The sequence below is a fragment of the Sebastes umbrosus genome, chromosome 1 (genome assembly GCF_015220745.1).
Source record: "Sebastes umbrosus isolate fSebUmb1 chromosome 1, fSebUmb1.pri, whole genome shotgun sequence".
Lineage (NCBI taxonomy): Eukaryota > Metazoa > Chordata > Actinopteri > Perciformes > Sebastidae > Sebastes > Sebastes umbrosus.
The window spans coordinates 28,011,850-28,031,679 of NC_051269.1; the positions used below are offsets into that span (position 1 = coordinate 28,011,850).

At 38.8% G+C, this 19,830-nt stretch overlaps 2 protein-coding genes across 2 annotated transcripts; one reads left to right on the plus strand and one right to left on the minus strand.

Moving 5' to 3' along the window:
* Positions 1-3,772: 3,772 nt before the first annotated feature.
* c1galt1b (core 1 synthase, glycoprotein-N-acetylgalactosamine 3-beta-galactosyltransferase, 1b) lies at positions 3,773-9,623 on the plus strand. Its single transcript, XM_037763443.1, has 4 exons — positions 3,773-4,332; positions 4,437-4,735; positions 6,514-7,178; positions 8,168-9,623. Exons 2-4 carry the CDS (start codon positions 4,516-4,518, stop codon positions 8,477-8,479), a joined length of 1,197 nt encoding a protein of 398 aa, XP_037619371.1. The 5' UTR covers positions 3,773-4,332; positions 4,437-4,515; the 3' UTR covers positions 8,480-9,623.
* Positions 9,624-11,203: 1,580 nt separating this feature from the next.
* tac3b (tachykinin precursor 3b) lies at positions 11,204-16,756 on the minus strand. The gene is made up of 7 exons (XM_037763457.1): positions 16,625-16,756; positions 15,111-15,141; positions 14,906-15,026; positions 14,642-14,753; positions 14,491-14,535; positions 11,663-11,735; positions 11,204-11,568 (listed from the first exon to the last, which is right to left on the minus strand). Exons 3-7 carry the CDS (start codon positions 15,020-15,022, stop codon positions 11,550-11,552), a joined length of 366 nt encoding a protein of 121 aa, XP_037619385.1. The 5' UTR covers positions 15,023-15,026; positions 15,111-15,141; positions 16,625-16,756; the 3' UTR covers positions 11,204-11,549.
* Positions 16,757-19,830: the final 3,074 nt, after the last annotated feature.

Here is a 19,830-nt window from a genome sequence, read left to right on the forward strand (position 1 = left end):
TACTGTGCCCATGTTTGGTCCAGGTTTTTTCTTTTTTCTTATCTTGACCTTGAGTCTGCAATAAAGTTTGAACGAATGAATGAATGAAATAAACAAAATATAGTATGTGGAAATAGTATAATAAAAACGTTTGCTAAATAGTCAAGATTCAAGATTTCAAGATTCAAGATGTTTATTGTCACTCCGGTTATACAGGTACAATCGTGTGAAATGCCTTTTACTGGGAAGCTCCATTAAAATAATAAGTTATACTACAATTATAAAAGGAAATACTTTGTATAAGGGCATATTAAGAACATATACATATCAGGAAGTATGAATTTACATATATAAGAAATACTTTGTACAAGGCATATTAAGAACATATACATTAAGAACATAATAGAGTATATACAGTGTAAGATATATTTTTGTGTGAGAAGGTGTTGTATGAATTATCTATTTAGAAGTCTGATGGCCTGGGGGAAAACAACTGCTCCTCAGTCTGCTGGTGAGAGTCCTTGGGGTCCTGTATCTTCTACTAGATCAGGGGTCAGCCACATGCGGCTCTTCAGCCCCTCTCCAGTGGCTTCCTGTGGATTTTTAAAAATGGAAAAGAATAACTGTTCTTTGTTTACATTTTAATTTGTATTTATCATTGTTGTAGGTCTATGGTACGACGGAGTATTAGGGCCACATTGAGGAAATGTATGTTCTTTTTTTCTCGTAATATTATGACTTTATTCTCGTAATGTTACGACTTTTCTCTCGTAAAGTTGTGACTTTATTCTCGTAAGGTTACGACTTTTTTCTCGTAATACTATGACTTTATTCTTGTTATATTATGACTTTTTTCTCGTAATATTACGACTTTTTTCTCGTAAAGTTATGACTTTTTTTCTCGTTATATCACGACTTTTTTCTCGTTATATCATGACTTTTCTCTCGTAAAGTTGTGACTTTATTCTCGTTATATCACGACTTTTTTCTCGTTAAATCATGACTTTTCTCTCGTGAAGTTGTGACTTTATTCTCGTTATATCACGACTTTTTTCTCGTTAAATCATGACTTTTCTCTCGTGAAGTTGTGGCTTTATTCTCATAAGGTTACAACTTTTTTCTCGTAATACTATGACTTTATTCTTGTTATATTATGACTTTTTTCTCGTAAAGTTATGACTTAATTCTTGTGATGTTACTGCTTTTTTCTCGTAATATTATGACTTTTTCTTGTAATATTACGACTTTTCATTCTGTAAATCTCAGATGTTTTTTCCCCTCAATGTGGCCCTAATACTCCGTAGTACATTTGCCCTTGGACCCTCACTGCATTAGACTTATATACTATATACTTAGACTATAAACTGTGTTACCTTCATCAAAATGCTCACATGTTTTTCTGCTCCAGACAGATTTTTATTTTATTTTTTTGCTTAAAATGTCTCTTTTGATAGTAAAGGTTGCTGACCCCTGATAGGCCTGTGGGAAGACACCCAAAATTTTGAGATACCCCTACCGGAGATAGAACAAAGCACAACAATGATTTTCATATTCTCTTAGGTCTCCCATACATGAAATGGATTCTTGTATAAAAATATTTTACTGCAAAAGTGGTTAAATTGACAGATATTGTGACATAACCCATAAATAAAAAAAGCGCAAAATGAAGCCAGGCCGAATGGGAGATGGTACACCAAAGCTCATGTAATTTCATAATGATAGCTCTGATTGATCCCAAATTTGATGTGATAATGGCCAGGGGGTTTCTCTACGTGTGTGAAGAAACGGAATGTGAATATATTGATGCATTGAGGAAATACAGTACTACAAACACATAAGTACAATAAGCGGAAGTATCAAATTTGAAGGTCTATGATGAATGTATTCATTTACTTTGAGGTAGCTTTGGCTGGGATTGTCCTAGAAACACCAATCTGGGTTTTCTGGAATGGTATGACTGTGCTGAATCCAGCAATATATGATATGTCACTGTAGCAGGTATGGTCAATGGTCTACATTAAGAAATGTATCAAGTGTTCCAAGCATGAAATGGGGGTAAATGGCATATCTGCAGTCAATAGATACTTATTAATACACTTCAATCAGGGAGCAATTGTTACACACCAGTTATTGAAAGTTTTGTATCTACTTTAATTTAAGGAGTAAATAAATGTTCTTGATGCAATTGAAAGTAATAATTTGCACTTAAACCTTTAAGTAAGGGATAATGTACAGCGAGCCGGCCATTGTTGTGTTCAATTCAAGTTCAATTCTATGATTGTCTACCATGCCACCATGAGCTGATGAGGAAGTTTGGCATCCACAACCGATGTATCAGTAGCCCACAGCCCGTTGTCATTCCCAGAGCATCAAATATCAATGCCTTTTCACGTCCGTCGGCGTTCGATATTATCGCACAAGGCACCCTTTAGCGCCGGTATGAGACACACTGGGCTTTCCATTATCTATAATGTAAACTCATCCACGGCAACAGTAAACACTCAGAAAAAGTGCTTTGGTGACGTAGTTTAAAGAGTGAAAGAGACACACAGGGTGGGCGAGAAAGTGGATGGGTCCAACAAACACAAGGCTTCCATCCAGGAGACCGCTGTTCCGTGTGTTAAGTGACTTTCTCGCCCACCCTGTGTGTCTCTTTCACTCTTTAAACTACGTCACCAAAGCACTTTTTCTGAGTGTTTACTGTTGCCGTGGATGAGTTTACATTATAGATAATGGAAAGCCCAGTGTGTCTCATACCGGCGCTAAAGGGTGCCTTGTGCGATAATATCGAACGCCGACGGACGTGAAAAGGCATTGATATTTGATGCTCTGGGAATGACAACGGGCTGTGGGCTACTGATACATCGGTTGTGGATGCCAAACTTCCTCATCAGCTCATGGTGGCATGGTAGACAATCATAGAATTGAACTTGAATTGAACACAACAATGGCCGGCTCGCTGTACATTATCCCTTACTTAAAGGTTTAAGTGCAAATTATTACTTTCAATTGCATCAAGAACATTTATTTACTCCTTAAATTAAAGTAGATACAAAACTTTCAATAACTGGTGTGTAACAATTGCTCCCTGATTGAAGTGTATTAATAAGTATCTATTGACTGCAGATATGCCATTTACCCCCATTTCATGCTTGGAACACTTGATACATTTCTTAATGTAGACCATTGACCATACCTGCTACAGTGACATATCATATATTGCTGGATTCAGCACAGTCATACCATTACAGAAAACCCAGATTGGTGTTTCTAGGACAATCCCAGCCAAAGCTACCTCAAAGTAAATGAATACATTCATCATAGACCTTCAAATTTGATACTTCCGCTTATTGTACTTATGTGTTTGTAGTACTGTATTTCCTCAATGCATCAATATATTCACATTCCGTTTCTTCACACACGTAGAGAAACCCCCTGGCCATTATCACATCAAATTTGGGATCAATCAGAGCTATCATTATGAAATTACATGAGCTTTGGTGTACCATCTCCCATTCGGCCTGGCTTCATTTTGCGCTTTTTTTATTTATGGGTTATGTCACAATATCTGTCAATTTAACCACTTTTGCAGTAAAATATTTTTATACAAGAATCCATTTCATGTATGGGAGACCTAAGAGAATATGAAAATCATTGTTGTGCTTTGTTCTACCTCCGGTAGGGGTATCTCGAAAACTAAAGCACTTTTGGGGGTCTTCCCACAGGCCTATGATCCAGAGGTATATTTCTTTTTGCAGGTCTGAGCTTTTATTTTGAAAGAACGCGACTTGACCGGAAACAGTCTGGACGGAAAAAGAAGAAGAAGAAGAAGAAGAAGAAGAAGAAGCAGTCAGAGAAGTTAGATGTAGTTTTTTTTTGCAGCGTTTTTTAGAAGAATCATATATTGTTATTTTACTCTGTACGTTATATGTATTAAAGCTCAGTGTTTATCTCAGTTTAACAGCCGTCTCAGTGAACGTTACCGCTCGCTCGCTCAGCTCAGTTTGTAACGTTCCGTTAGTTAACGTTAGTGTTAACGCCACCGGAAGGAATGCTAACTTAGCACTGTAACTTAGCAACGAAGTTAACGTTAGCGGTGTCAGTTCGCTAACCACAGCTGTCCCAACACGAGGCAAGGAGCTGATGATAATAACTACTATATATTAGATTAGTATATATTATTTAGCTGGCTTTAGTTGTGGTAAGCTCACTCACAGTTTCGCAGTGTTGCTAGCTGAGCTACGTTGTCGTTCAGAGAGGGATAAATAACGCTAGTGGTGAAAACTGGCTCTCTTTTTCAAAGTTGACGTGTCTGTTATGATGAAGTAGCTGTGGAGCTGACGAGCTGCTATGGTGAGTAAACTCCACCTCAAACATAGAGCGACACTCATCAGTCATTCCTACTCACTCGCCAACAAGGCAGTCCTCTTAATCCCTCCTCTAACTTCTCCTTTCAGCACCTGCCGACGAGTCAAACCGACTGACTGACAGACAGTGAGAGACACACACCTATCTATCTATGGTACAGCAGCAGCTATGAAGGCCCTCGGATCCAAACTATCCTTCTGTGCTGGTTTCGTGGTGGGAACCTTCACACTGTACGTGTTTCTGCTGCATGTGTGGTTTGAGAGGACAGCACGGCCGACCAGCAGCTTGGACAGGCTTCATGACAACAACCAGCATGACGAAGAAGAGCTGAACATATGGAAGAAGGAGAGGTCTGCTCTGTTCAACATGAGGCACCCTCATCATACAGGTTAGACTGCTTAAAAAAAGTCTTTTCCAGGTATTATTTGTGTGTATGCCTTTGGGGGAATTGTTGTTCCTTCTGGATAATGCATTCACTCATTGCCTGGAATAGCAAGTGAAAGTGAGTGATAGGTTTTTTTTGAAGCCTGCAAAAGTCTTTTTTTTAAGCCTGCAAAAGTCTACTTGAATTACGATATTATGCAATATTTGCCCAATGATGCTAAAAATATTCTGCCTACTGCAGGTTTTAAACCAAATATACTGTTTCTTATAACTGTTTTTAAATTTCTCGAGATATCTATTAATTTATTATTATTATTGATAAAGTCCCCAATAGTTTGATTATTATGTTCTTGTGAGAGTCTAGAATAAGGATGCACCGATACTGATATCAGGCTGATACTGACTCAAATAGCTGTATCGGGTATCGGTGACAATGGGGCCGATCTATTCAATTCAAGTCTATATGTATATACAATATATGTTATATACTGGAATTTTAATTCCTGTTTAAGTTTTGACCATTTTTTGCTACATTAAAAAGGTTTACACTTGAATTATAATTCCTGTTAATTTTGAAGATGTTTCACCAAGTTGCTGGTGTACGATTTATTAATTGAATACATTTATATGTATGTATTTATTTGTTAAGATTTGTTTTACAAAGTTAAGAGAGCAATGTTTAGGTCAAGCCTGATGTTTCCTTACACATAAAAGAATGATCCCAGTCACTTCCACACAGTGAGGCATACAGCTTATTAGTTAAACATTGGTTGTGTGAGAGAATGTGTGTGCTTATAGATCAGTAGGTGTGGCAGCAAACGCTTCAGGATGTGGTCAGGAAACTATTTCGTGCTCAGGTGTGATTGTAGAAGAATAAGAGATGTAGTCCAAGTGTATGGTAACAGCTGTTTATCTCAGCAGATAAAGAAAACAAAACAATGGTGTGTGCGGTTCTGTAACAACAAAACACAATATTAGAGTGATTAGAACTATTAGTGAATAAACATTAGCAACAAAAAGTGAGCCTAAAATTAGCTGGGTGTTGGATGCCTCACGAGTAAAAACACCTGTGTGACAGCTGATGTAAAACAAAGGATCGGACTGGGCTCATAGCGATACCGATCAGTTAAAGAATGCTCCGATACTAATGTTGGATTGGATGCCCCAGTTAAATCTCAAAGATTGTTAACTTGTTAGCAAAGAGTTTCTTTTCCTAGGCATGTTTGTGGTCAAACTGGTAGAGCCACAGAAATAATTGGCTCGTTTGAGATGAACTGCGGCTTGCCTGGAAAGTAGACAAGATCAGGCAGCAGCAGCAGGGGGCAGTGACAAAAAGCTTTTTTGTGCCATTTTTGTGGTCAAACTGGTCGAGCCACAGTAAGAATGAAAGGTAAACTACATTAAAAAGTCACTTCTTGCTAAATATTAAAACTGTACTACACGCTTCTTCTTTGGGAAGACAAGACAGACATGTTTATCCATCGTCTTTTTACTTCTTACCGGAACCACCCTTTCAAAATAAATAAATAAAATAAATTAAAAGTAATGTAACAGGTTCTATTACTGGTGTTACCCTTTCAAATTAAAATCACCTTTATAACATAAAAGGATAAAATTAGCATAAAGAAACCCCTAAAATATAAACAAACATGAAAGCAGCGTACTATACAAATATACTGGACCATGACGAGGTCATTTTTGAGATAATTAGATATTGTCACAGATTATTATGGAGAGATTACAGTGTAAAATGTGATATCAATGTTTATATCTCTCTACTAGGTGAGGATAGCGGCATGGCTGATGAACTATACAAAAAGGTGCGTATTCTTTGCTGGGTGATGACTGGACCCATCAACCTGGAGAAGAAGGCTCGGCATGTGAAGTCCACGTGGAGTCGCCACTGCAATGTTGTGGTCTTCATGAGCTCTGTGGACGACCCTGACTTCCCCACGGTGGGCTTAGATACAAAGGAGGGTCGGGACCAGCTGTACTGGAAAACGATCCGGGCCTTCCATTATGTCCACGAGCATTACGGCAATGAGGCGGATTGGTTCCTCAAGGCAGACGACGACACCTATGTAATCGTGGACAACCTGCGGTGGGTCCTTTCGAACCACACGCCGGACGAGCCGATTTACTTTGGCCGAAGATTCAAGCCCTACACCAAGCAGGGCTACATGAGCGGTGGTGCGGGCTATGTGTTGAGCAGAGAGGCTCTACGGCGATTTGTAGAAGGATTTAAAAACAAACTGTGCTCCCACACTACCTCTGTAGAGGACCTGGCAATGGGGCAGTGCATGGAGAAAGTTGGGGTGTTGGCAGGGGACTCCAGAGACACTGAGCACAGGGAAACATTTCACCCATTTGTCCCCGAGCAGCACCTCACTGCCAAGTTTCCCAAGAGCTTCTGGTATTGGAGCTACTGCTACTATCCCATCTCAGAGGCAAGTGCAGCAAACATTGTGGACTTTCTCTTCACTGTTGACGTGGTATTACACTGGTATGATGCAACTTCAGCGCTGCTAATGTTTGAAATTGTTGTCTTGTTAATAGGGATGTCCCGATCAAGTTTTTTTTGCCTCAGATCCGAGTCATTTAATGTTGAGTATCCACCTACACTGAGTCCCAATCTGATACCAAAGAACTTAAATTGCTAAGATATATATTGCGCCTCGCCTGGAAAGTAGACGAGATCAGGCGGCAGCAGCAGGGGGTGGTGACAAAAATCTGCGGTCAAGTCGGGACAGTTTCCAGCCGTTTCGAGCAGCCTTCACGGAATTTACAGAAAGTCAGGAAGTCACAGAAAAAGTTACTTCCTGTTAGATCCGATCTGTAAGCCACTTGTATATGTGGACATGTGCGTGTGTCTGGCATTGGTTTCTATCCTTTATTATATTTATGTCCACCTTGTAAAGCACTTTGTAATGAGCACTCGTTTTGATAAGTGTTATATATAGATAACCTTCGTTATTATAATAATTATTAATATCAACCACACAAGATATGTTTGTTAACAGATGAAACCTTCATTGCACAACATGAGACTAATATCCTACAATCTAGCGTTAAATATTACAATTACACAGAAAGTTGTGCCTTTTTACTACACGTGGTGTTTGCTGTCAAAACTAAGAGCCAATCAGCTCTTTGATCAGGCGCGAGCCAGGCATTTCCCATAATGCCCTGGGTCTTGCAGTCGGTGGAGAGCAACTGCGGCGCTTGGCTCTAAAAACTGCGGCCGCCTCGATCTTGTGAAGTTATCGTTGCCAGGCATCAAGCCGGACACAAATCTAACCGGCATGCATTGCGCGGCGATCGTCAGTGATCGATTCTGCGCAGGCCTGGCTCATCTCGAACGAGCCTAATGAAAGGTAAACAACATGACCTTTTGTCTCTCTAATGTTATATAACCACATACTCTGTTTTTCCTTAGGGTCCAAACTGCTGCTCGGACGTGTCGGTGTCATTCCACTACGTAGATGCTTCACACATGTATTTATTGGAGTACTACACGTATCACCTGCGTGCCTTTGGCTACAGATACCGTTACCAGCCCCCCACGCCGGTAGGCTACAATATTGAGCAGTCAAGTTCCCGGGATGCTGCAGAAGGAAAAAAAGAGCAGACTATTAAGGAGAAAGGGCAAGGAAAGGGGGATGATCCATCCAGGACTGACGAGAGACAGGATGCAGATCCCCCTCCTGCCGCTGGTAAGGACCCTCCTGCTGCTCCAGCAGGAAAATAACAGTACGACTGTATGGGTGCGTGAAGGGAACTCATCTCATTAGACAGGGGGAATGTGTGTTCAGAGTGTTATTCATTCTGATAATCTTTGCTCAGATTTCTACAAAAGTAGAAAAAGAGTCCACTTTGATTTGTCCCGAAGCTGAAGGACTGCTACTGATGTGAACTGACTACAAGACTGGTCTTAAGGCTAAGAAGTGATTTGTGACTTCTACTCGTTTTCTTCTGGTTTGTTTGGTGGTTTTTAACAACCAAATATCTTCTTTCTGTGCATTAATTTGTAAACTAACTAAAGCACCTTTTTAATACACATCAACCTAGTATGGGAACCAACTATCTTCCAGAGCCAGGTGAATTAGATTTTGACAGTGTTTTTTCCTTTTCTTGACTTTTACAAACCCACCAAAACAACTTGAACTACCACTCTACAGCGAGGAAGTTGTTTGACTTCATTTCTCACAGATATTTCCATACATGCCTCGGGAGCCAATGAGACCCAATTATGTGTCTTGAGCTGATAAGACAGCAGTCAGATATAAATTTTAAATGAAATTCAAATCAAAGTGCCTCATCTTGTACACCTTGTAATCTGACACAGGCAGTTCTTTTGAGCATACTGTGGTCAACCAGTTTCACAGTTGGCTGCCTCCCAAACTTTTCAGACTGCATTCAGAAGCATTTTCTCGATACAGGAACGTACATGTTCGGTGTAGGAATAAATTCTTTTTATTTGGTTGTATGCTGCAGTAGCTGTAAGTGATTTCATATGAAGAAAGTTTTAAGTACACGACTAGGGCTGCAACTAACTTTTCTTTTCATTACTTTTTTATCTGCCGTTCAATTTCTTGATTAACTAGTTCGGTCCATAAAATGTAAAAAAAAAAAAAAAAGAAGTAAAAAATGCCAATTATGATTTCCTAAAGTCTTCAAATAGCTTGTTTTTTCCAAAATGTCAATCAAAAACCACGCTCACTGACTACAGTGCAGGCAAATGTCTGCACAAAGTCGAGAGTGTTTGATAGGGCGGAAGTAACAAACGTGATCAGAACAATAAATGCCAGCTGGGTGTTGTGAATGATGAATGGTCAGCAGTTGATTATCAGAGTCACACTGTTTCAAATAAAATGTCAATCATTTTCATCTTATCATTCTATTTTTCAATTCACATACATTTTCATCACTGCCATTATTAGCCTAATTCATAAGCATTTTCATCACTTCCCTTTTCTTCAGGTCATTTTTGTTACTTCCACCCTTGAGGTCAATTACTGTATTTTAATTGATCAATTTTGTGTTGTGAATGATGAATGTAAAATGGTGAAAATGATGAAACATGGCTCTGTTTTCATCATATCACGACTGTTTTAGTCAAATCAGCTTTAAATTAATCAAATTACCTGATAATTTATCTCTCAATTTTTCATTTCACATCAAATCACCTCAATTTTTTTTGTGTTTTCCACCCCTCATAAAACCCCCTCACAAAATACTGATATAAAGTTAATTTCGACAGGAAAGCATTGTCTGGATGCATTCATAATTTCTCTATGGCTAATAGACATACACTGATGTGACCACGATGCTTTAAATGAAAAGTCCAAATGACAAAATTTATACAGTCCAGCCAAAGATTTCCATGAGGGATGATAACAGACTGAAGACCGACTAGTAAACATTTGTGCACTTCATGTTAATAATGTCGGACGAGGAAGTAGTCAAATGTCTTTGTAATGAAACACAGTCTTCTCCAAACCATCCATGTCTCACGCTTACCTACCCGTGCTTACACACACACACACACACTTTTCGCAGTCCCCCTCATCTCTCCCTAGCGGACTCATCAGCTTGTGCCTTGTAAATTTGAGATTGTATGAGCCGTCAGCTGCACACATGACTTTGCACTGTGACATTACCATGATGAGAGTAATGCTTTCAGATGGAGTAAAATTTTATTGAATCCTTCCAACGTAATGAGTATGGCTTTGGGAAAGCCAGCGGATGACTTGTTCATGTCAGCGTTTTTTGAATGAGCAAGAATTTTTTTTTCTTTTATACAATTTTAGTTTCTAAAATGTTGTTTAATTTTTTAAATTCCGGGAGGGTCATACCTTTTTGTTTTGTACATTGTGTATATTTAGAAGTATTCATAATGGTTCCTTTACTATTTTGTAACCAAACAAAGAATTCATTTTGGGGGTGTTAGAGTGATTACCAAATACAGAAACTGGCTCCAGGAATCAGGCAGTCATGATTCAAACAGAACAGATTAGTCGTTTTATGTGAAAATCAAATGCACTTTTGAGTGTTATAATTGCTGTTTTTTCTTTTTAACCACTTAAACCTCTTATTGTCCTTCATGGTTAAAAATGTATGAGTTAACTAATGCCTATCAAAATGCCTTTTGTACGTGTTTACACTCAGTTTCCTTCTGTACACAAGCACAGAGCATGAGTATTTCTGTTAAAATGGATAAGTCCAGTTTAAACCAAATCAGCATGTTTTACGTAACAGTTTCCTTTGAAATTAATTTTAATTTGTGTAACATGTCAGTAGCAAAACTGCAGATTCTTCACATCTGTCCTGCGGGCCCAAACACTTTGTTGATAACCACCACGTCTGGTTTCTGATGGCGGTGATTATACAACACAAATCCATCCTCGACAATCTACTCCAACATTCAAATTTTATCCAAGGGAAAGGTGTACAGTACTGTATTTATATTTGAAATGTATTTATGTTGGTATTGACGTCTAAATTGAGTCGATACGCTTTAGTGTGTAAATGAGTTTTTGTGTGAGAACACGTGATCAGTGTGTTTTCAGTGAATGGTACTTTAATCACTATAAATAAATGCATATTTTATTGTACATTTGTTTTGCATTTTGTTTACATGATATTACATGTCAGAACATGTTCCAGTGACAGTAGAAATCATGCATGGTTAATATGTCTTCTTCCCCCTCGCTGTGGTTAAATAACTTTGATCCTCTCTGGTAACAGTAGCTGTGAGGATTTATCAGCGCTGAAGGTTTAACAGCCTGTGTTGAGGTGGAGGAGGCGTCACATCCCCACTACAGAAAGCGTTGAAACCTAAGTAAAGAGAACAAGGTTTGCAAAAGATTAAACAAACAAAGATTTTTTTTTTCCTTTTTTAGTTTTAGGGATGCACATGAAAGGTTCTTACCTCTGCCTCCCGTTTCCGATGAATCGGCCTCTCCTTGTTTGTAAATACTCCTCTGCACACGGACAAGCCACATCTGGCATTCATACAAAGACAAAACAAGTATGTATCATAGTTTACCCCTGCGACAACGTAGTCGGGGGTATATGGCGCTCCACGTGTCCGTCCTTCCCTCCATTCACGTGTCACACTTTCATTTCCAGAGCAGAACTCGGAAACTTCAAATTTGGTATGATGGTTGACAGTGTGGTTTAGTTGTACCTTTTGGGGGTTAGAAGTCCAGAGTGTCCAAAACAATTTCAAATTTTTGGACACCTTGGACTTGAGGAAGGTGAGCTAATAACGAGCTACATTGTGCTCAATAGACTTATTCCATTAGTTCCTAAAGGGCAAAACCGTTGGCCCTACTTTAGTAGGGGTCAAGCGGTGAGTGGGGGGTATGGGAGCCATGCTCACTTTTGCCTAGTTACTACATTAGTTGACCTTTTCATCACTTGGCTGTTGACCAAACAGCATGTATATATAAATGTTGTGTAAAAGTCGAACGATAAATATATAGAATAACAATATTGGCCGATATCAGCTGCAGATTTATTGGTATTGGTGTGTATGTCAGCCCTGGGATACAGCAGAGACAAGAGGAGGCGTCCTCCTCCTCGCTTATCACCCTTTCTCCCTCCTCCCCCCTCTTGGAGTTCACTGACCACATGAAGGAGCTGGTCAATGCTGGAACTAAACTGACTCCCCGCCCTACACCCATTTTCTCTCCCATAATCCCCCCTCGGCGTCCACCTCGAACAACTTTGGCACCATCTCCACAAACGCGACACCCACCACCTCCATCCCCTCCACGATGGAATCAGCCTCTGCCTCCGCAGCCTGATAAGGATGTTCCTTTACAAAATGTTGCAAGCACAGATTGATAGGTGCTGGGTCCAGGCTTCAAGGCTAATGATACACGTGACTGTTTCCAGGACAAGCTGGGGCCCTGTGTGACGAGAGCTTCTTCTATCTCAGTTCTAATAAGTAGTAGAAAAAGAGAATGGTGAATCTGCGAAGAAACAGGAAGATTTTTACTGATTGTGCAAATTTATCAAATTTAGCATTGATTCCTTGCCAGCCAAACCATGTCCCAAATAATAATAACAATGCTTCTAGCACATTAAAGCTAGCCCTGTTAAACGTCAGGTCTTTGGCAGGAAAAACTTTTTTAATCAATGATTTTATTATTGAGCACAAGCTTGATTTTATGTTTTTAACTGAAACTTGGTTAGACCAAAATAACAGTGCAGCTGTTCTTATCGAGTCAACTCCTCCAAACTTCAGTTTTATGAGTGAAACTAGAATGCATAAGAAAGGAGGTGGAGTTGCCATATTGTTTAATGATTCTCTCCAATGCAAACAGATATCTTATGGACATTTTGCTTCTTTTGAATATGTCGCTCTTCAGCTGAACTCCTGTTCTCGAGCTTTGTTTCTGAATATCTACAGGCCAACTAAATACGGTGCAAACTTTTTTGATGATTTTATTGAACTGCTGTCTGTAATTTGTGTTGACTTTGATTGTGTAGTCATTGTTGGTTATTTTGACATCCATGTTGACAACCAACAGGACAGAGGGGCCAAAGAACTGTGTCAGGTTCTTGATAACTATGGAATGATTCAGCATGTGACGGAGCCCACACACAATAGGGGACACACTTTGGACTTAATCATATCAATGGGCCTGAACATTTCCAAGGTTGTAGTGATGGATGTTGCTCTGTCTGATCATTCCTGTGTATTCTTTGAGAGTACTCTTCCTGTGCACAGAAGTGATCAGACAGAGGTAATCACAAAAAGGTATATCACTGAAAATACCAGTGATCAATTTGTTCAGGCTTTCTCTTCCACACCCACCCTCCCCTGGACCTCTGTCAACGAGCTTGTAGTTTGTAATTTCAATTCTAAAATTACAAATGTTATTGATACCATTGCACCCACCACGGTGAAGATTGTCTCTGGTAAGAAAAAATCTCCATGGAGAAATGCCATGCTGGTAAGAAATGAAAAAAAGAGAGTGTCGAAAAGCTGAACGCCAGTGGCGGAAAACAAATCTACAAGTTCATTATGACATCTATAAAGAGAGACTTTACATTTATAATTCAGAACTGAGAAATGCAAGGCAGTCCTTCTTCTCTGACATCATCACCAAAAATAATAATAATGCACGTGCCCTGTTTGCTACTGTCGACAGGCTAACAAACCCTCCTGTGTCAGTAGCCTCTGAACTTTTATCCTCCAGGGCCTGCAATGAATTTGCTTCCTTTTTCACATAAAAAATTCTCAAAATCAGACAAGCCGTCACTTCCTCCATAGCAGGTTTGTTGCCCCTGCGTCCACTTAAACCTGGTGCAAATAACATGACACAATTTTATACAATAAATCAGACATACCTGGAGGAAATCATACAACATCTATAATCCTCCTCATGCTGCCTTGACATTCTGCCAACAGGCCTTTTCAAAAAAGTATCAGATTGTATGGTCTCAGAGCTTTTACAGATTGTTAATGCATCTCTTGTTTCAGGAGTGTTCCCACAGGCCCTGAAAACTGCCGTCATCAAACCACTCCTCAAAAAGAACAATCTGGACTCATCAATAGTAAATAATTACAGACCGATATCAAATCTTCCATTCTTGTCTAAAATAACATAAAAATAAAAAACAGTTTCACACACATTTCATCATACAAATAGCCACACGATTCATTGTAAAATAGTGTAAGATAAATCAGTAGATATTGTGTGACTTGCTGAATGAATTGCTCTCAGTGTTGCTGAAGTCACTCACCTGTTCTCCGCCCCAACAGATCAGCGAGGATGTGATCCACGTGTCCTACACAAGATGAACAGGAAATGTAATACAATGCCATAATAAGAGACGTCATTACATAAAAATACTGGATTCGTACTTCCTCTATGTTCCAGTGTCAATAACTCACTGTTTGGTTGAGCAGCACTTCTCCTTCCCATTAGACCCACAAAGCTGTCATAGTCGATGTCTTTAAATCTCTTCAACTCTGCATCTTCTCTAATGCAGCACTCCGGCTTAGCCTGAAAGACAAAACATCGTGTGTTAAAACTTATTGTGCATTTCAGCTTCCCACTTTAAGAAAAATGTTTTTAAAATCTGCCACAGTGACCTGAGAGATCAGGCCATAACTCACTTGACTTTGTTAGTATCATATAAATGTATGTAGTCTGACCTCTGTCAGTGATTTGTAGGTGTCTTCCTTACATCCAGACCTCACAGGAAATAAGACGAGGACGACTAAAGCGACCATTGAGGCCAGAGTGCAGCAGAAGTTTGGAGTTCTCTCCATCACTCTGAAAGGTAAATCAGATTTAAAGGTGCTATCCTCCCCCGTTCCATTGCATCCACTTAACGACAAGTCGTTGCCAGACACTTACCGTCTGTAGTGTCGTCTGACAAAAATCAACACTGTGAATGTCCACAAAGAGAAGCAATTAAATTAAACACATATCCAAGGTAAGTTTTAACTGTTAAATGATGTAGGAAACAGAGCAAAACACAAATTTAACGAGGTCAAAACACTATTGCGCTCCGTAGAGATCTTTCTGTTAACTGACTCATTAAAATGCGACTCTGACCTCATTTATATATCTACAGGAGCGCTACTTATACAAACGATAACAAAACATATGCAGTTCCTAAACGAGTAAAAGTATATTCTTATATTTTTTATATTGTTATATGCTTCTTAAGATATGGTTCTTACACCGTCAATCTCAACCATTTATCCGTTTTTTCCACACTAACTGACGACCCAGAGATACCAACGTTATTATACTTTTGGCTCACAAGCCTTGTTAGACGTGGGAACCAAACGTCAGATATCTTCCACAGAGATAAAACAAAACATTAATTTTGGACCCGCCACATTTTTTTAAATGATTAATTCCCAATCATAATATTTTTCTTGTAGTTCTGGTGTTTTGAAGTGGAGTTGTATGAGGTTCTTATCCATAGTCAGTGTATTACCTACAGTAGATGACGGTCGGCACGCCCGCAGTTTTGAGAAACAGACAGAAGTTACGGCTCGGAAGCAAAGCATTGTACTGCTGTGGACGGGGACGGCAGCAAAACGTATTTTAGCCAAATGAAAGAAAGGCTCACCTAAAAAAAATCAATATCAGTGTATGCTATATTCAGAATATTTAACGTAACGTAACGGTAAATTTAAATACAGTATATGGATTTATTAGGACTATGCCAGTACTTACTGTTAATTTTTGAAAGCTTTTAAGATCAATTACTTGAAATGTGGCTATAAATGCTGTCAAGTTGAGTCCAAATGCAATTTGAATAAATACACCCACTGTTTAAAGGTATATACTGTAAGTGTTATTAACATTCAATAACATTGCAAATTTCCCAGCTGTGGGATTAATAAAGATTCATCTCATCTTATCTTGAAATGTGTTTCTGTTTATAACTATGAAACATGTCTGACGTATTTAGGTTGAAACGTTTTAGAATATAAATAGTTCCAATGGCATCTAAGAGTACTAATGGTAGTAAGCAGCATTATGCGTAACGGTGTTTTGTGATTATAAATGATAATTTTTCTCCCCTGTAAGGGTCCTTGGATCCAAAAAGTTTGATAATCCCTGTTCTACAGGACATTACAATTAGGAAATAGTGGACCTGTAAAATAAAACTTCATAAGCAATAAAATTTGGTGTTTTGTAGTGAAGAACAGAATCCAAACCTGTCACTCATTCATCCAATAAAGCATGCAAGTACTATATGACAAAAATAAAATAAAAGCATTTAATCATAGAATAAGATGGCCCAGTATCTTCATGTCTCTGAATGAATAGAGTAACTTCTCGTAATGTCATTAGGCTCCTTTATCACACTTATCTACTGTAAATGAATGAAAACAACACGAAGGTCTCACCTGATACCAGTGTTGAATAATCTTGATCTGATCCAACAGTAGAAACCAGCGATCTGTCCCACAGTTTGGTATCAGAGGAGCTCTGTGCCGACTCAAAATACTCCTTTCCGCTCAGCAGCCTCTGTATCTCAATTATTATAGTCCTTGAGCTCATTTGTAATCAAATTAGAGCTCCACCCGCCACCCAAACCCCCATCGATCCCACCCCTACACACAGACAGAGAGAGGGAGTTTGAAGCGTCTTTCTCATTAGTCTTATCGAATAACTGAAAGAGTCAACAGGAGAATTTTGGATGCTATTATAATAGGAAAATGAAACAAATATCATGCATCTTTTCACAGGTGGTTATTTAATGAAATAAACATTAAAATAAACCATTTTAATGTAGTACATAAGTGACTATTAGTTATGTCACAAAGCCCATTCTTACTTATTTAACAGGGAAGAATCTGCACCAGTCGACCCAGTGAGTCTGAAAATTGGAAATGCCACATGGCAACTGGTTATAAGATGGGCACGTCGGGGGAAAACTAAGTCCGTCTTGCAAATCACATTCCTGATTTGCAAGACGGACTTCACCAGATATAACTTTGCTTCCGTGGAGTTTGTGTTGGAGTCTGAGTTGTGGTGGAAGCTGGTCTGACTCCATTTCTAACCAACAGTTAGCTATCGTTCGCTATCCCTGTCGCTGCGCTAGAGAGAGTAGGCACACGCGAGCGCGTCACATCCGCTGGGACAGCGACCCGTGTCCTTCACATAAAACGCGGTCTACAGGCTGATAGAGGAAACACAGAAGTCGCGGAAGGTCTCATTTTTTAGGTTCGGTTACAACCTGTTCCCTCATTTGCTATAAAAAGCGATTCATAAGTGTAAAGACTTACATACAGTCCCTTTAATATGGAACTAATTACCGTATATATTATACTTGTTTTGCTAGTTGTGTGTGTGTGCGTGTGTGTGTGCGTGTGTGTGTGTGTGTGTGTGTGTGTGTCTGTGTATGTGTGTGTGTGTGTCCAAGGAGAAATTGGACATATAATGTGCCTGTGTAAGTGGACTGGACTTGGAAACAGCGTACGCCCTGCAGGCGGATATTGCTGTTGTGTCTACAGCCTCAGTGACTGGTGTGTAAAAGAGCAGAGAGCCAAATAACTCCCACGCTCTCTGAATCAATGAGAGGACAAGCGGAAGCCTTCTGGCTGACCCTTTCCTCCTTCCACAGACAAACACTCAAAAAGTTGGATTGCTCCCACACAGGTCATATTCAAACAGCAAAAACTATTCTGTCCCACCAAACAACAACTCATACCCACAGTACTAACCCATACTATGTTCATGACAGCTTTAAAACTGAGCCCGCTACAGCCTCCGAAAGATTGATTGCGTTAATGCGTTAAAGAAATTAGTGGCATTAAAACAAATTTGCGTTAATGTGTTATTATAGCGTTAACTTTGACAGCCCAACTTATTAGTAAACCACATCAATCAATCAATCAATCAATCAATCAATCAGGCTTTATTTATATAGCACCTTTCAAACACATCAAATGCAATTCAAAGTGCTGTACAGACGATTGACAAAAATGTAGAATGTTAAAAATGGATTTAGAGACTAATGCACACCAAAACAACCAATATAAAAGTTCATTGAATAAGAAAGCAATACAAAATGGGTATTTAAGATAATAAAAGATAAATAAAGTACAAGGAAATAGAAATAACAATAAAAATAAATAAATACAAATTATGAAACTACACAAAATAAGCAGATTGTATTAAAATAATGTAATGTTAATACAATAGAATAAAACAGATAATGATCAACAATAAAATGTTGATTAAACAAAATATAGTAAAATAAACTTTAACTACTAACACATGTCTGCTGTGGCTGACGTGCACTTTAGGAGCGACTTGGCCATGTTAGCGGTCTTGTCAAACAGGATTTAGATCCTGTAGAGAGATTTAAAATTAACTTTTTATGGCAGTTTATTGACTTATAGTGTTAGTAGGATTTTCTTGTCCATCTGTCCAGCACATAGCCCTGCGTTTTACATTTCAGGGAGGAATAGGGTGGTGAAGGTGGAATACTTCACCGGCGTTCCCTGGCTACCTGACCTGACCCTGACCTCCTTTGACTTCAAGTTTGTCACTCGTGTTGAAAGCAGCCAAAGAAATGCAGTTTTGGGCTTTTGTTATGTTTATTCCTGAGGCTATTGCTGCCATTAACCATGAACTATAGTCCAACTTCTATTGTTGCACTTTATACATTTTACTACTTGCACTTTTCAGCTCATTGCACTTTGCAATTGATGTTTGCTATTACTCTTTGTTTATAGTGTCTTTGTTGCTGCCGTATGTAATAATAATTAATAATAATAAACCTTATTTATATAGCACTTTTCAAAGTTACAAAGTGCTTTACAAAAACAATTTGAAATAGTACAAAAGGGATACAACACTGAGTCCTTTCTGGATAACACTCGCTGCCAAACCACAATTTTCATGTCTTTGTTCAAGCACCTTGAATAAATATTTCATTGAAATCAATCACATTTATTAGAAATGTGAGTCATTCATGTTCGTAGGTGTATTTTCCCGTCACTCGTCACCCGTGACAAACTTGACAAACTTGTGTTAAAGACGCCGTGACACACAAGAAAAACAAAACAAACAAATGTCTAATATACTGCCAGCTCCAGCTCCTAAACACACAAACACAGTACACAAAACGGAGTTAGTTTAACTCGCCGTAACTTTAAGATATCAGCATTAACTCTTAAAACAACTATTTTTTAAATGCCAGTTCGTTGAAATCAATCATATTGACAGGTTGGGATGGACATTAGAACATTGTAGGAAACTAAAATATAAACAAAACAGTATGAGAAATAATGGAATGGATTAGGATAATAAATAAGCCAAAACAAATGACACCGACTTCTCCCACAGGATAATTGTACAAAAAGGGCAAAGAGGATTTATAGTAGGGACCACAGAAGAAGAAATGAAGGAGGAGGGGCTCTGAACTTCACATATTCTGGAGTTTGGAGGTTCTCCCAGTCAAAATAAACTGTTACCAGATCATTTTTTTGTAATTATAGAAACCAGAGAACAAGATAGGTGCATAATGACCTTGCTACATCTCCACGCCTTCATATTGTTGGTGGAAATTAACATTGCAACACGCAGGAGAGTACCTTAGACT

Bases quoted from the DNA above. Each gene is read 5' to 3' on its own strand.
- c1galt1b (XM_037763443.1), top strand. From the start codon at position 4,516: ATGAAGGCCCTCGGATCCAAACTATCCTTCTGTGCTGGTTTCGTGGTG. The intron at 4,736-6,513 runs GTTAGACTGCTT...TCTCTCTACTAG, and splicing joins GAGGCACCCTCATCATACAG to GTGAGGATAGCGGCATGGCT. The intron at 7,179-8,167 runs GCAAGTGCAGCA...GTTTTTCCTTAG, and splicing joins GCTACTATCCCATCTCAGAG to GGTCCAAACTGCTGCTCGGA.
- tac3b (XM_037763457.1), bottom strand. From the start codon at position 15,022: ATGGAGAGAACTCCAAACTTCTGCTGCACTCTGGCCTCAATGGTCGCT. The intron at 14,536-14,641 runs GTGAGTTATTGA...CATCTTGTGTAG, and splicing joins AAGTGCTGCTCAACCAAACA to GACACGTGGATCACATCCTC. The intron at 11,736-14,490 runs GTGAGTGACTTC...TATGAATGCCAG, and splicing joins TCTGTTGGGGCGGAGAACAG to ATGTGGCTTGTCCGTGTGCA.